Source organism: Pinus tabuliformis, chromosome J (assembly GCF_031772625.1).
Source record: "Pinus tabuliformis cultivar Carrire ecotype Pingquan chromosome J, CPIR1, whole genome shotgun sequence".
Taxonomy (NCBI): domain Eukaryota; kingdom Viridiplantae; phylum Streptophyta; class Pinopsida; order Pinales; family Pinaceae; genus Pinus; species Pinus tabuliformis.
In genome coordinates, this window is record NC_142295.1 from 1,575,913,448 (window position 1) to 1,575,930,949 (window position 17,502).

General features: G+C 39.4%; 1 protein-coding gene across 1 annotated transcript; it reads left to right on the forward strand.

Annotated features, from left to right (window-relative positions):
• The first annotated feature begins 9,436 nt into the window (after window positions 1-9,436).
• LOC149233507 (actin-related protein 4A-like) lies at window positions 9,437-9,921 on the forward strand. The gene has a single exon (XM_089382217.1). It carries the CDS (start codon window positions 9,484-9,486, stop codon window positions 9,919-9,921), a length of 438 nt encoding a protein of 145 aa, XP_089238343.1. The 5' UTR covers window positions 9,437-9,483.
• Window positions 9,922-17,502: the final 7,581 nt, after the last annotated feature.

Below are 17,502 nucleotides of genomic sequence, written 5' to 3' on the forward strand. Positions count from 1 at the left end.
ATCTCTGAGAAGAGATTTGGTGGCTACATGCCCCTGAACTGTCTTACAATGAGGTTCGAAGGCCTATTTATTGTTTAGAAACAATGGAAAACCCTTAACATCCAAAAACCTAACCCTAGAAGATAAAACACCAAATTGTGGGCCCTGTTTGGGTAAATTGGTGCATCAATTTCCTGGGGTCGTAAGTTTGGCACCCGATCTCCATTTGACGCGTACAATACCTCGTTAGAAAGATCTATTCGAGAACTATAATTTTGGGAAGAGAAACATTGATCCATGGACCCATGTTGCTCCCGGATTTCCCAAAAAGCGTTGTTTAGGGCCTCAAAAGGGCTTCGGAAGTTCAGGACCCAAAAAATGCTAAAAATAGTAAATTGTGCTACAATTAAGGAAACTAAGAAACTGAAAGAGACAGTTGTGGGGGTCCAAATGGGATAGGTGGGTGGCCACCAACATCCACCTAGATAAAATTTATAGCACATAAACTTATCGGGTCTGGAGTCCAATCGCTCATCGCAATCGGTGCTTTCCATATATATATAATATGTTGTGGGATACAACGGACCCACCGCAATTATAAATCATAATATATATCGTTTTGGGTCCGTCATCACAAATCACGATCGACGGAACCCATATGTATGTATACAAAGGACTTTCGATACAGTGGATCCGCCGCACTCTTAAACACGCTGTATATATTATGTCGGGTCCGGCCCACCCATATCGCAATCGGCAGAGTAATACAAGCGCTTTACGTTGTTTCAGACCCACCATCATTATAAAATATGGCATATATATTGTCGGGAAAGGTGTTATGTTTTAACACTTATTCCTTTGCTTTCCTTTGTAAAATCCGATATATTTCTCCATTTCCTTTATATTTTGATTTTCGATAACTTGCCTTATCTTTTTTCAAAATATTTTTCAAGTGATTTTGAATGAAAAATGAATGAAACAAACAACAAAATACATGTTACAACACCGACCAACATCCTGAATTTTCTGATCTTGGTTGTTGTGATCTCTTCACCTCATCATCCGATCACGATGTTGATTCACTCATTGTTAATCCATCTAAGCCATTGGTCTATGAAGATCCATCTATCAACGAAGTTGAAACCCCACAGACTGCTGAGGCACTTCAGCCCGAGTTGACTCAAGGATCCTCATCACTCATCTGTATGCACTCAAGATCAATCTAGCACTCAGATTTTACTTCCTCCACTCGAACTACACGATCCCATTGCTCATGCATTGGAGGAATCTTACATTGCAAGAACTAGTGCGCGACGCAAGTTATCTTTGTGTCTTTCATTTTCTTGCATGTCACAGTCAAGAGTGTGCTTATGCTTCAAAGTTGCACGTAGTGTCACAAAACATGATGATAAGTTTGCAAAATGGCCATCATGCACACGCACTCTCTTATGTTCCGTGGGCACTTTGAGTCATGAAGTGTGGTTGTCTTCATTGTTATATCTTTCTTGCTTGCTGGTTCGCACAACTGGGTTGCTCACGGACCAAGCCTTCACCAACATGGGTCTACCAATGCGTTGGTGGCTGCATTGGAAGTATCACTTCACGTGATTAGGCCCATGTACCGTTAGTGTAGGAGTAGGAGTAGTGTTTGCTTTCAGTTGTTTGCTTGCATGCTTGTTTGCTTATGTGCCTTGTTTGCTTGTTTGTTTACTTGCTTCACTTTCATTTTTGCTTATGCTCTTGCTTTTCTATGTTGATTGTTAGTTCGTTCACTTGTTTCGTTCATAGGTTAGTTTGGCATGAAATTGTGTATGACTCTTGAGGCGAGCTGGTTAAAGTACAAGAGGGCTTGTACATCTATAACTACTTGGTTATCTGTCATCTTGCCTCTGTATGATGAGATTGTTACTTTTAGTCCATGATACATCGAAGGAAAATACATACTGTTCGAAGTGAACCTTGCTGTAAACACAATGCTTGCACGCTAACTAGTGTCACCTTCTCTAGTCAATTTTTTTTGAGTTAACCCTTGTCAGTGTAGTCAAGTAGAGTAAGGTAAGGGGGAAAAACTTAACAGGTATGTCAGAGATACAATAAAATACTTCTCTGTTGGAACAACCTCTTTTGTTCTCAATAAGTCGGGATCCCTCTTTTGCCTCTGAAATGAATAAGTGCTATGCACAATGAAAATGAAAAAAATGAAAAGTAAAAAAATTGAATTCAAAATGAAAAATGAATAAGGTGAAAGAAGAGAAAGGCTTCCTGCGCAAGGAGGTGATGCAAGTAACTCCGCTGGGGTACTAACCAGGCTCGCTAGCAGTGGAGCCATGCTTGTGTTCCTATGTGACTCCACCGGGGTACTATCCAGGCCTGCTGGAAGTGGAGCAACACCAGAGATGAAACTAAGACTATGACGACTATACTGCTTGTGCACCTATATACCCCTCAACCCCAGTCAAAACAATTGTGTTGCCTTGGCTTGGAATGTGTGTCAATTGACCAAGAGTCTGGTAGATGCTATATCTTACAATCAAACTAGTGTGAAACCAAGATGAGCTAAGAACTAAACAATACTTCTGGAGGTTTTAGACTTCATTTTCATGAACAAGGTTTATGCAGAGAGCTGGAGTTATAAAAGTGTGTTGCTAAGTGTTGTAGCGACTAAACACCCTCTAGAATTTTGCCTTAGCCTATTTTGGATCCTCCCTACCAACCTTACACAACACTTTGTCTTGCTTCGTCAAGTACTCAAGCTTCAGTGTTTCCCTCACACAAAGGCAGCTTATCGATCACAGTTGATCCATTCCCCTCATAGAATTCTCACTTGGACTTGGTCCAGCTACAGGCTGAGCAACTTCCCTTTTAAAATTGTGCATTTCTGGAGGGAAACTATCCTTCCCTCTAGGAATTGTGCAATCCTCTCTAACAGCCTGCTAGTCTCCAAGATTGTGCAATCATGCTAGCCAACCCTCCTAGCAGGATTTGTGCAAATTTTCAGCAGCAGGCTGTTCAACCCAGGATTTGCACAAATCTAGGTAGTAGTCAGCTGCTCTGCCCAAAAATTGCGCAAACCTCTTGGGCAGTCAGCCCAACTCCCAGCTAGAAATGCGCATTCTTTTCCAGCAGTCGAGAAGTCTCTTGCATGTGCAGCTAAGTTAACCGGTTCCCTCCGAGGATGAGCAAAACAAACTTGCATGCATGGGTTGCTTCTCCCAAGGTAGTATGCAAAGGCATCCCTTGTTTTAGGGATCTATGTTTAGTAGTTGGAGGTTACATGCAAGGAGCAATTTCGAAACCTCCCACCAAGTGTCGCTTCCCCCAGATTCGTGGCATGTGTGTCACAACCCAATGTTATCAAAACTCATCAATCGGACGCTGTAGAGCTCATTCCTCACATCAACCTTCTAGCTCTAACATCCCACATCACATCTAGGAGTAGTTAGCACATTTAGCTCAACTATTTTTGGGTAAGCCCTCTTCCCATGCCTTATGCTACATTTCTGTCACTTTTTGTCTTTTCCCTTGTGGGAGTACTATTTTCTTGATTTCTTTGAATGCTTACTGTCGTTTACATATATACTAGCTTGTCCTAGCTTTGTTTCAATTTTTGTTGCTATCTCACCGCTTTCGCATGCATGTAACTGTTTTGCACGGACGTTCGTCCAACCAGCGAACTGCCTCACCCACATGCATGTTGACCTGTTTGTTGAATCTTTCATTCATGTTTTGCATGAACTGTCAATCAATTTTTCTATCACTTAGTGTTGCCATGCATTTATTGTCTTAGTTTCTTTCAGTTGCCCGTTGGCGAGTGGGGCCAACCTTGGCTTGGACTCTGCCTTCACCAAGGATGCATTGGGCAATCTGAGGAAGGAAGGCTCACCTTCCTCTCCAGATTTGCGCATTCCGGCCCAGCACTGGCCTCGAGGAATGTTTTGTACATTTCTGGAGGACAGTGGCTACTTGGCCCAAGAAATTGCGCAAATCTGTCCCTAAGCGAGCAATCCTTCCCCAACTGGAATTGTGCATTGCGCAATCTCAGCAGTCAGCAACTAGACTTGACTATGCATTGCGTAGTTCTAGCAGTCATTCAGTCTCCCAACAACCCAGATTGTGTCTTATGCAGTCTTGGCAGGCGGTCTCTCGACCTCTCAGTCGAAATTGCGCAACCTTCATGATCATGCACCCAGGTATGTTGCAAGTCAGTTCTCATGTTCATTTTGGTTTTCGACTGACAGATTGATTGCCATGAGTGTTGCCATGTCTCCAGGTATCCTAGGTGTTCATTTGCCTCTCAGCAGTACAGGTACAATGGTTTCCAGGAGAGCAGAGACGAAGACACCGTTCATAGCACACTTGGGGATGCAGTCGATCAAGTTTCCATGGAATTTCCTACCCATGAAGACATCAAGTTGTTCATAGACAAGGACATCAAAATATGACAACAGAAACATCACAACGAGTAGCATCATGAACAACAACTGAAGACAACATACCAAATGCAACGAATGCAAGAGGAGTGTTGTTGACAACACGGAGGCGGAACAAGGTTGCAATCTCAAGTAGGTCCATTGATGATGAAAGCAACTTTAGAGACTCTGGCTATGAATTGACGGCACGACATGAAGATCACGCGAAGGTAGAAGATGTAACAAATAAGGAGTTGCATGTGCTGAAGTGGCAACTCAGGAAGGACATGAAGTTGCATAGATAGACGAATGAGTTGCAACAGGAACAAGAACAACAGTGGGCACAACATGCACTCACGGATGAAACTGCGCCCGTACAAGTTAAGGATCCATCCCAGAAATTGACACAGAGTAGACATGGTGAGCAGTGTTGTTGATCACATGCAAGGGATTCAACAACATGCATGTCATTGAGCGCACACATGCAATCCAACCCATTCAACACACTCACCAAGGCGAAGACAAGAAGCAATTCCAACTGGGGCTGAACATGTACTTCGAAAAGTTGATGCGCATGACCACCAACACACACTTGAAGATCAACACGGACACTATGCATCAATGTGTTGTTGGTTCAACCGTACCAAATAAGGCCATGTGCATGTTAGAAGATGATTTGGATGAAGGGGTCGAACCAATGCACCAGTTGGAATGGAGGCAAGAGTTCACTTCAGCATGATGTCACCATGAGGTGCAGGCACACCATCACGGACGACCAATCTTGGCATCAATTCACCACCTTCACCATCACAAGCATGTCAAAGAGTTGGTCTCATCACAGTGGACCAAGTGTCAGTGATGTCTTGCAAGGCTTACTCAAGCCATGTTGTTTCACATGAGCACATGTGCATTGTAATGTTGAGTCATGTCAAGTGTAAGTCAAGTGTTAATGGTTGGATGTAACAATCATAAAGTAGGTGAAGAGTCATGAGGGTAATTGAACTGTCATAAAGGGGAATGTTAAGGGTTACCCCACCCTTTGCTATAAATAGTCCCTCATAACTCATTGTATATGCTTTTGGTCAACTAAGCTTCTACTAAGACTATTTTGAAGAAGGTTTGGACAATATTGTAATGCGTCTTGGCTTCTCCACTGCACGGAGCTAGTACATCTCTTTGGAGGAGTAGGCAGATGTGGCTATAACGTTCCACTGTTGGGGCTAGTAGGTTTACATGGATGTATTGTATGATTGTGACTTACACTTCTTTATATAATAAGAGCCAACACATTTTCATGCATATGTTGTTATTGTAGTTGGATTGCTCCGGTTGCTTTAATGATATGTGTTGTTTAACTTACGTACTTGTGTATGAACTGATTCACATGAAATTATATGAATCTTTTTGTTAATGCTGTCATCGTCTGTGTCGACTGCTCCACCAGACATCAGACATACCTTTCACTTGAACCTTGCTATAACAACCATCGCACTTGCCTCAGACTGATTCGTGAGTGTTGTACATGTTATCTTACCTTGTATGATGTGTCTGCCGCATCTAAGTGGACTGTTCCGCCGGAAGCTGTGCATGTCCTTTGTGTTGTATGTTCCTAGCTGAGTTGGGACTGATCCCTTTTGACCTAGAACCCACCTTCACCTTCTTCCCCCTTCGAAGTGTTGGAACCTCTCATACACCTTCCTTGACTCACTGCATGAGTCACACCCTTGATGCCGACAGAGTTATTCTACTTGCCTCTGTGTGACACCGCTGTCAAGGCATCACCTTACGACCCACTATTGGAACTCCTTATACACTTAACAGTCTGAGGTCTAATTGGGACTTATTACTGGGGAGATCCCCTTGACATGTTGGCGGGTCCAACACCATCAACACAATCACACTGGCTCAGAGTACAAGCAGCCAAGTAATGGAGATCGAAAGGCAGTCGAGCAAGTGACAGTCAAAGTGCTAGTTTATGTCGAGTTTGGGAGTCGAGCCTCTCTAGATTTAAGGAAGTCATTGGAGACTTCAGTTGTATAAATAAGAAGGCCTAAAGCCTCATTAGGATTCGAATTTTTGCTATAAAAACACTAGTCATTTTTTAAGTTCAAGACTTGTGGAAGACATTGTTATGTAATTTCCTGTTTTGATAATGAGAATGAGTATTTCCTTGATCTAGCACTAAGTTGACTCAGAGTGATGAAGCTCTTGGGTTAGGGCCCAACCCTAGTAGAAAATTCTCCTCTAATTGTATTTTTATGCTTAGTCAATTTCATAGATTAATGGTTGAATTGTCTTTAGAATTAATTCATTGCAAGTAGTTGTAGATTTGATTAGTTTGCTTCCATTTGTGCTTTACTTTAGTAGTAGCTTAGAAGAGATAAAGGAACATTACAAAGCTTCCAGTAGGTGGATTTTTCCTCACTCCTTCCTTAGGGATCATGGTTTGAGGAAAGAACCCCTATGCAGCCCCAAAAAGACAAAATTCTAGTTTCTCATGGAATTTAGGGTTTTCTGTACATGGGCCAGCATTTGATTAGTTTGCAAGAATATGATTTAGTTATCATTTCTTCTATATTCATTCTTACATTAGATCTCATCAAGGTTTCATATTATTTTTCAAAGTTTCCTCATGCATGAAATAGGCAGCTAGCTCATGAAATTCTATTTTCCTTAGTTAATTGAAATCCTTCTTGTTTACATGATTTATGGATAAATGTCAATGGTTGATGCAGTGCAAGAGTTTTAGAAGTACATAGAGATTTCCTGATCGGCAACCTCACCCCAACTTCATCCATCCATGATCATTCCTTCCTTTCACCAAAACCCTCACCAATTTCATCATTTCACAAGAGTACTTCTCCAAGCTTGTTGAGCACATCCAGCCATCTCCCAACTTTGGTTTTGAGTTCTGAAGTAGTCCTAGGCACTCCCTTACCTCATTCCATCCACTAAACACCTTCCTTAAGCCTTCCATCACCTTCAACATCCATCCTTTTTCTCGCGGCTCTATCCTGTAGGAATACAGGGGATCCTGTAGGAATTTAGGACATCCTGTAGAACACATTAGGACATCCTGTAGGTTGACCTGTAGTGGCCTGTTTTGAGGCTGAATTGTGGAAAGAGGCCATAGGAAGCTATAAGAGGACCCCTACTTGTCTCCCAATCCTTCTAACCATTCACCATCTTCCCTAAGCCACCTACCACATCACCAAAAGAAGTTAGCTTTTAGACTTTATCATGAGAAAAGACAGAAAGAAAAACATAGTTATTTTATTCATTTACATGCACAACTGTAGAATGTTTGATGTTTCAATTTGGATACCTATGCCAGTAGGATTGCATACATGTTAACTTAGAATTATTTTGAAGCAAATCCTCTTAACAGTTAGTTAGAAAAATGGTGTGTTTTAACATTTGATTTCTGTCTTTCTCTTACTGTAGTAGACAAGCTTTCCCTTAGTGTAGATTTCTCTTTTCCTCATTGGTAATCAAGCTTCTTCTGAATCAATAGAATTTTGGTTTGAAAAACCTTAGTGTTCTATCACCATATTAGCAGTGACAAAGAGTAGAACCATCACATTTACTTGTGTATACAACACTGTCACCTACAAGTTTGTACGAACCCTGGGTTGATAAAGTTGGTAGCCCCAGGAGTTGCAGCATTCTTGCTGCAATACTGGTGCTCACCAGGTTGTGGAGGAATATTACCATATGTAGTCCCCATCCAACCTTGTTGCCAAGAATATCCTTGTGATGGTTGGGGCCCCCATTGAGAATAAGGCATTTGAGGGGCCCACTATTGTTGTGTAAACTACATGGAAGGGTCCTGGAACAAAGAGGGGTTTTGTTAACACATGTTCTCCTAGGGGATAAGGTGGATCTTGTGGTTATGTTACCCCTTTGTAAATATCTTGCAACCCAGGTAATGAAGGGCATTCATTAGTTGGGTTATTATCCATGCAAATTCCACATACCTCTATGGCATTAAAAGGGCATTCTTTTTCATGATGTTTCTTCCTACATCAAGGGTAAAACATAACTAAAGAAGTGATTTCATCTTCTTGTTTCATCTTACTATTAAGGGTATCTAGCTGGTTAATAATTGTAATAAGGATATCAGTTTTAAGATTTTCCAATAGATTCCCTAATTATATTCTAGTTACACCACTTGTGATGGGTTTGACAACTCGACTTGTAAGTTCTTTTGGACTTTTACCAACTTTAGCTTGACTATGGGAGTAATTCTTACAATATTCAACAAAAATGGATAATTATTTTTGATAAACATCGCCAAATCTCATGAGGTTAAGTACTTCTATGCAGTTATCTAGTACTCCTTTAAGTACTTCTATGCAGTTATCCAGTACTCCTTTTAAAGAGACGTTTCTAACTGAGGCTAGGTCGAGAGAAACTTGCTTGGTATTTTGGTAGTTGTAAAGGAACCCTTCTAAGTAGTCTTCTAGGATTTCTTCTTCAGCTTGCTGCATTTTAAAGATGTCATTCTTGACATTCCTAGGCCTACGATAATGCTGGTATTTCTGAAGAAAGGCTGCTCTCATATCATCCCAAGATGTAATAGTATGTTCCCCTAGACTCATGAACCATCTTAATGTTGATTTTTTTGAGGTGTGTTATCACTGAAAATTCTGTTTCCAAAAATTGCTCAGACTAGCTTAAGGACAAAGTGTTTTCGCAGCGCAGAAATCCTTTAGCAGTTTCGCAGTGCTACATGTTTAGGTGGTTTCGTAGCGTGCTACGAAACTGGGAATTTGTTCGAGTTTTCAATGGAGGCCAAAATCCTAGCATGCCTATTGTACAGAGTTCTGCAGATGAGAGCATCGACAGTGATTTCAAGGAAGCGGTGGTCTCTGCAATATCTAAACTTTTGCACTCAAATCTTTTGCAGGCATTAAGCTCGTTTGTAGATAAAGACAGAAGTAGTGCTGTCTGGTGACAGAATTGATGCATAAGGATCTTCATAGCTTCATCAACGAATGGATGCAAAGTTAAGCATTGCGGGATGGGATGGTTAGAAATTATATACTGCTGAAACAACTGCTGAGGTGTATCTCATCTATAGGCGCTCGGCACTATGTATGGAGGTGATGAAGTCGCAGCTATAGTTCTTGATCTGGGGTCTCATACTTGTAAAGCTGGTTATGCAGGCGAAGATGCCCCAAAGGCAGTTTTTCCTGCTGTTGTGGGATCTATTGAGCAAACAGGGATGGCTGATGCAGTCAAAGTTGAAGGAGATTTAGAATCTTCAGATGCCAAAATGAATGTTAAGCTAGACTCTGAGAAGTCCAAATCCAAGCGGAAACTGTATGTTGGTTCTCAAGCTCTGGGCTACCGACGTGATTTTATGGAGGTGATTCTAGCTCTGAAGGATGGTATTGTTGCTGATTGGGATGTTGTGGATAGCATATGGGACCATGCTTTTTGGGAGCGCTTGCTAATTGACCCAAAGGAGCATCCTATATTGTTAGCTGAATCATCCTCCAATTCACAACAACAAAGGGTACAAACCTGACCGTGAATGGGTTCAGTGCAATAAATGTTGGAAATGGCGACTTCTGGATCCAAGTTACAACAGTGAAAATCTATCAGATGAATGGTTTTGTTCTATGGCGCCTTTTAAAGGTTCCTGTAGTATCCTTGAACAAGCAATTGAACCTGGGGTAGTTACAGTTGGTGCAAAACGGTCGAATGATGGATTTATAACTTCGACAGCATCAAAACATTAAAAGAGCACGTGGTGACATGCAATCTTATGCAAAGATAGTTAATGATAGATATAGTCGACATCTGGAACGTGTGCATAGCTATTTGGATGCGCCTAGCCGTCCTTATGGTGGAGTTTATTGTTCAAAACGTCCATATTCTGTTCTGGATGATGTTCCTAGGTATACAGAACTAGATTTAAGGCACTCGAGGGCACACCTAGATTACGATGTTAGTGTTGGTGCTCCGCTCTATGAAGGCACCGGTTATGGCCGGCTTGACAGAGCGCCCCAATCAGGTTTCAGTGGCTCGCTTTTTGCTTGACAGATTACTATTTGAAAGATTGGTTAGACGGCTTGGGTTGAACTCTTTTGAAGGCCTACGTTACAATGAACAAAAGCATCGTAAGAAACAGAAATACCAGTGATTTTAGAGGATTATTTTCAGATTTGAAGACATGCATTGAGCATTGAGGATCAAATTCAAAATTCGAAGGGCGCCTAGCAATTTGAAGAGGCTTATAAGGGACAGAATTATATAAGTGTTAACCATTGCTGTAAGGCCATTCAAAAGAGAAAACGAAAAGAACCTAATCCAACAATTTTTGATGTGAGAAATATATTGGAGGAGGTTGCCAATGCGGGTAATGGTCTTGTTAAGACTGTTCATCTTCTGAAATCCCCAAAGCTTGTTTTCATAAAAAAGATTTTTTGAATCATCGCTATCGTGCCTGGGGGATGAGAGATTAAAAGAGCTCGCATATTGTGCATATATGCGGTTGTTGTTAAAAGATAGGTTCAAGCTAGAAATGCTTTTAACCCCTATATGCGATGGCCTTTGTGAAGCAAACGAGAATGTGAAAACCATTGTCATTTTTCTCTTGAAAAAGATGTTAAGAAATTCAGGTCGGTCAAAAATTAAATCTGTTTTGCATCTGTATAATCACACCGCAAAAACAGAGAGTCGGCAGAGACTCGTTGAAGTTCTTGTTGAAGAGTTGCTTGAAAATGAGGATCTCCAGAGTGATGAACCAATTCCATTCTGCAGCTACTTGCAAAGGGAAAAAATGATGCGGCCTTCTTTGCAAGCTTCCTGAATCCTTCCTCGAAAGTTCTCAACACCATGTTTTCTTATCTGAAAGCAGGCCCTCCAAAAATTTTTGTGCAAGGAGATACAGAAACGGAAAAACATCTCATCACCTTTGTTACCAACCATAAACGTCAAGGACCCACAGCTGCTGACAAAGATTTAATCGACAAGTTGCTAGATATTCCTGGAACCAAGCCTAGGAAGAGGAGAAAAGGGTCTGGAAAGACAGAGGCAGCTGCATATATGTCTCTGGAGGAATATGAAGAAGAAATAGAAACCTTCAAGAACTGTCAAATCACTAGTAGTCTATTGGATATTTTAAGCATGGTTGATACTGTTCATACTAGCAATGGGAAAACCAATTTAACAGACATAAAAGAGGCAGCTTTCACAGAAAGATTAGCAAAGATAAAAAGGATTCTATCTGGAGAAACACCCATACAATTGACTTTACGGTTTTCGTATAGTCACAACAGGGCAGATCTTTTGACACTGAAGACAACAACAAATCTTTATTTGAATTGTGTTTATAGATCTTGTCATGAAGTCTGGAACATTATACGGAAAAAGGCCCTGATATATTTTTCTTAATGCTAAAAATCTGACATGGCAAAGGTGGATGTGGCATTCTGATATGTTCCGAATAATCAAAGATGAAAGGCATAGTTTGTTGGATTCGAATATCTTTGAGGAAAACCAAAGGCCGATAAACAAGGACAGTTTTCTATTTTTCAGGGGCAATGGAGAAAGTGCAACATCAAAGTCCAGTAAGCAGCTATAAACATCCATCACAGCCACCGCCAGAAAGAGAGCAGATGTCAAAGAATGAAGTTCATTGTGATTAAAGCCATCAAGGCTATCGCTGTAGTAATCCACTTGGCAGAGGATGAATCTTAATTGTAATAAATGCTATGTCCAGCATGATGTAGAATTAGGATCTTATTTGCTTTAGGATTCCAGCGCTGTCAATTAGTGGTCAGCTGTAATTATTAGTTAGTTAAAAGTTAGTAGGTGTCATCATAGGTAATTATTGAGCTCCCCTCACGCTGGAGGAGGGAGCTCGAATCAGGTAGAGTAAGCATTCTATATAGAGCTGAAAGATGAATGTAAAGGGGGTTGGATGTTTTGATAAAAGACAAGACTATTTTGGTTTATGTATAGCAGATTTCAGTAATGCAAATGACTGTTGTTTCTTCTCAGGATTCACAATAGATCTTATTGTTCAAATGTGTGATGGTTATTCTCTTTAGTGTTCTTTTACAGTTTTGTTACTGCATAATCACTCAGAACTCATGTTTCATGCTCTGACTTCCTGTATGCTTGGCAAACTGTGTTTCATGTAAGTTATGTTTGAACATTAGATGTAAAGTGCCCTGATTTCTATGAAAGGATAGTGCCATTGTTTACTGAGATTTTAGTGACTCCATAAGCCCAATGGGAATCAATTTGATATTTGTCCAGCCAGCATATTTTCTTCATGTGTCTTGTAAGAGTTAGCCATCTTGTTCAATATTAATAACCTGTGAGAGAGCCCTCTCAGACTAAGGAGGCTAAGCCTTAGTTAAAAGCCTGGTTTGAAACAGTTACACAGAGTCTTGCTGATTGGCAGCCTTCAGTACATGATTTTGTGATAACAAGGTGGTCGGAAAAAGTTTCAACTTTTGAGCATTATCTGTATAACTATAAATTCTACACAGTATATCAAATTCAAATAGAAATGGATCAAGATATTCGGATGACATACCATTAAAGTGAGGTAACGATGACAAAGAAATGTTCTTCATGGTGACATTCCTGGTAATGTCAAGTATTGGAAATCCAAACGTTTCTGGTTCATTGTTTTCTGGATTGCCTACTCTTCCTCCTTCTCCTTCCATTCTTTCTTCCCACAATTTGAAATTCCTGGAAGTAGGATATGTCTCTCCTCCGGAAGATGATGGCTCAGACACTGGGTTCTCTGCAATGTTCCAAGGTACTATCTTCAATGTAGTCTAAACTTCCTCTACCATTATTTTTATTTTTTCTCCAAGCTTCTTTACTAATGTCCCCTCTACTGCTACCACCATAATTTTCTCCTTTAGAGTTTTCCTTGCATATCGATTAGAAAAATTAGTTGGTTTATCAGTTTTGGGACCACATACGTAAGGATTTTTGATGAAACAAACCTACCTTTCCTATCTCTAATTCTTCACATGAAATTAAAGCATCAAACTTTAACTGCTTACTGAAAGAGAGGACAACTTAAATTTGGAGAACCCCCACCAAAGTGGATGCGCAGGTTCTTACCTCTCATCTTACCGTCTTCTCTCCGCCCTTGGGTCATCCTCAATATAACTAAAATGTCATAAAAAAAACCAACCATTATCCATAATCGTTTGCAGCTCCCCAACAATGACACCAAAAATGTTGGGGCAATTCTATGAATGATATATCGCCACAAATTAAATTATCAACCAGGGAATCGTAATCAGTAGAGATGATACACTATATGTTCCAACAACAGGTAATATATCTAAGTGTCAAGTATAGTGGAAAAGGTAGAAACTTAACTCATACCAATCTTAATTTTTAAAAGAAGTCCAATCATTACTACTAACAAACACACTTTCACACAATAACTATTGTAGTTTCTACTAGTACCAGAAATCATTTAGTACAGGTACAAGAAATCATTTAGCACAAGTACAGGAAACTATTTAGTACAGGTACAAGAAATCATTCAATACATGTACAAGAAACTATTTACTATAATAATAATTCGGGAATTCTGTTTGCTATCTGAAATGAAGCAATCTAATGAAATCTGAATAAGGGTATGCTTTCTACTGCTATGGTTTAATTTACACAACATTTAAATTCACAAAATAACATTCACAACTCTATCTTATCAATTAAGCAACCTCTTTCTTATGAAGAATAAACCTAAGACATATAAATTCCACACACACACACACAACTAAAACTTGAAATGCTAACAATATTTAAATCTCACACTTCTATACTTATCTAATCACTCTTGCAACATTGGATCGATCCTCCAACCTATGATATCAAACCACACATAACTAGGCCTATAATAAGAAATTAATTTTATACGAGAATGGGTAAGGAAATCTTCTGCAAAACATAGTAAATAACTTCTATAGAAATAAAAGACAACGATAATTTAGCGCACACGATTATTGAATGAAATGCTAACTTAGAGCACACGATTACTGAATGAAATTCTAACTAAAAAATAAAGAAGAAGATCATCAGGATGATGTTGGTGGGCCCTTGCCAAGAGCAACTGGCAGCTTATAAGAAATTACAAACTACTGAGATAAAATACACAATATCATAACAACTATACTCGCATTAGTCTTCAAAAAAGTGAAATTACAAACTGTTCTTGAATATATTTAATAGCACAACTAAGGATTACATACACATACACAACATGAACTCTCTGTTTCTATTACTCAATCAACTATTCATATGATGATCCCCTTCACCATCTTTAGGCCCACTTTAAATAGAGAGACAACCCGAGATGCAAAGAGATCGAATGCATATCTTTGAGAAGGTCTTCTTGGTCTTTACGTCTGTGGTTTCATACAAATAAAAACATATCATTACAATCTTAACGTATCACTTAAAATATATAAGAATATGTCTTGTTCAAATAACACATGCTTAATTTGATTAGTGCAGGTACAATATCCCCATCGGTCGTGGTAATAGAATGTTCCAGTACTTTGTTACAGGTACCAGATGAGTGATTTGCGGTATGAGTACCAGAAGCGATTTGTGGTGCAGGTACCAGATTGCTACGAGCTGGAGTATTTGATGGAGGCTGGTCATCACTGAGATCCTGGTCTAATAAAATTCATCATAGTCCAATTAGATACTTAGAGAAACAAAATAATTATTCTAGCTACTAAGAAATCATAAAACTATGATTAAAAAGTCTTTATACCTCATGTACACTAGAAGGTCAATAAAGCATAGCTCAAGGTGTACTTAGAGAAATAGCTATGGATTTTCAAGGCAAAAATAGGTGTAAGGTAGGAAAAATTGGATGACTTTGGGAATCAAAATGCAGGCTCAAAATGGGCTATTTGAACTTTTCCTTCACCTGCAACTGGAAATCGAACCCTCTGCCTAGCAATTCAGACTGCCTAGCTGGACTTCTGCGTAGATATAGAAGCAATTCACTTAGATTCCTTCTGAATTATGAACTTTCTCCCTCTTCTCTATTGAGCTATTGTTCTGTTCAATAACCTGCTCTAATACCATGTGAAATATTCCTTGAAATGCAACAATTAGAATTTATTATTCTAACTGATTAATTATGTAGTTTATTTTGTTACGGAAAAATAACGAATAAATCACACTACAATTTCTTTACAATAAAAATGATACAAAAAATAGAAACTGGAACTGAGAAAATAGAGCACACATAAAATAAAATTGACATCGTTATTTTTGGAAAAATGTCCTTGGTAAAACCCAATGTGGGATAACTGATGTAGCAGATGAGGGTTTTATTATTATTATGTAGCAATGACAATATGAGTACAATCTAGATGCCAAAATTGGAAATCCTCTACAAGATAACATAGCCAAAAAATAGTGAGACAAATTTTGTCTCACTTGACACTGATTCAACTCCAAGTTTGGCACAAACAAGCTATTGAAATTTCCCTTGAGTTATCCTCTCTGTTGCCTCTGCACATGCCAAACTCACGCTGCATGGAAGCTTCTTTGATATAGTTGTTCTGCCCAACTCATCCTCTGAGAATGACTCGCTTGGCCTTCTGGAATTTCTATCGGCCTCCAGAAATTGAATCAACCCTCTCTTTAGCTAAATTAAACCCTCATATAAATCTTCCTGCACAACCTCACTAAGGAAAAACTCTACCTCATGTTACTAACTCTCTCAAACTGGAAACTCCTTCAGAATCATTTTCTCTACTTCCTCTCTGTCCCTACATCCCTTCTGGCTCAAACTCTTCTTCCCTACTCAATCTCTGAAGCTGGATAGCTCAATCTATTGAGGAACTCGATGTCTAAAGTGTTTTCCCCATCTACCCATCGAGTTACTATTATAATCTCTCATTGGTGAACCAACGACCATGATTAGATCCCCATCAACGAATAAGATCATCTCAAACTCGATCCATGTGAGTTTATAGATAATTCTGACAACTTGTATTAGTTAGTAAGTTAAGTTGACTTAGTTTGCTCAATTAATTTGAGTTGAGGGTCTAACTTGAGTCATGTAGAGTGTCTCCTACTTTATGGGAGACCTGGTTGAGTTTATTTTTAGTTGTAATTAATTAATTTAGTTTACCTGAGGTAAAGTCAGTTAAACTAGTTCCAATTGTTTGATGAACTAGTGGGAGGTCTAGTATTGTGGTACTACTTGCAGTGATCAACTAGTTAACCGATGATTCACTCATAAATAACTCATGCATGTCAGATCTAAGAGTTACCCTGTTGAGATTGGAGTTCAAGGATAATGTAATATCAGTTGTATAATCATCTGAATTGTATAGGTGGTGCATGTAGTCAGAGAAAGGCTTATGATGGATTGCACAATTCTTTTGAGGAATTTCCCTAATTAATAGGGGCCTAATTCCAAAGGAAACAACACAAGGAGGTAGGGAATTGGGAAAGCTTAGAATTGGTTAAGTATTGAACAGAGGCATCTTTTGAAGCAATGAGACATATAGAGATAGTGTAGAGGTTGCTCGAGATTGAGCAAAGCATTGTAATATTCCCATATTTTTTTACTAATGCAATAGACAGATAGCAAGGGTTTTTAGCTGTGGCTTTCCCCAGGAAATCATTGTGTAATGTTTTGATTGAATTCTTTCTCTTGTATGCTTCGTGATTTCATGATCGTTTAATTGTTTCTGGTGATGAGTAGAGTAGATTCAAGTTTTTTGTTTTAGAATATTACATAGGTAGTTTGAATCTACAAGGAATTTATACAAAGTTTTCCTTTGGCATGGAAGAAGTAGAGTATTTGGGACACATTGTGGGATGTGAAGGATTGAGTGTTGATATGGAAAAGATTCAGGCAATGCAAGAGTGGCCCAAACCCAAAAACTTGAAGAGTTTGAGGGGATTCTTGGGTCTCACAGGCTACTATCACAATTTTTTCTGCATATATGGACACATTGCCCAACCCCTCACTAATATTATCAACAAGAAAACAGTTCTTTGGCTTGACACAACTCAACAAGCCTTTTTGGCTCTCAAACAAGCCGTGTAATCCACTCCAGCATTGGCTCTACTAGACATTACAAAACCT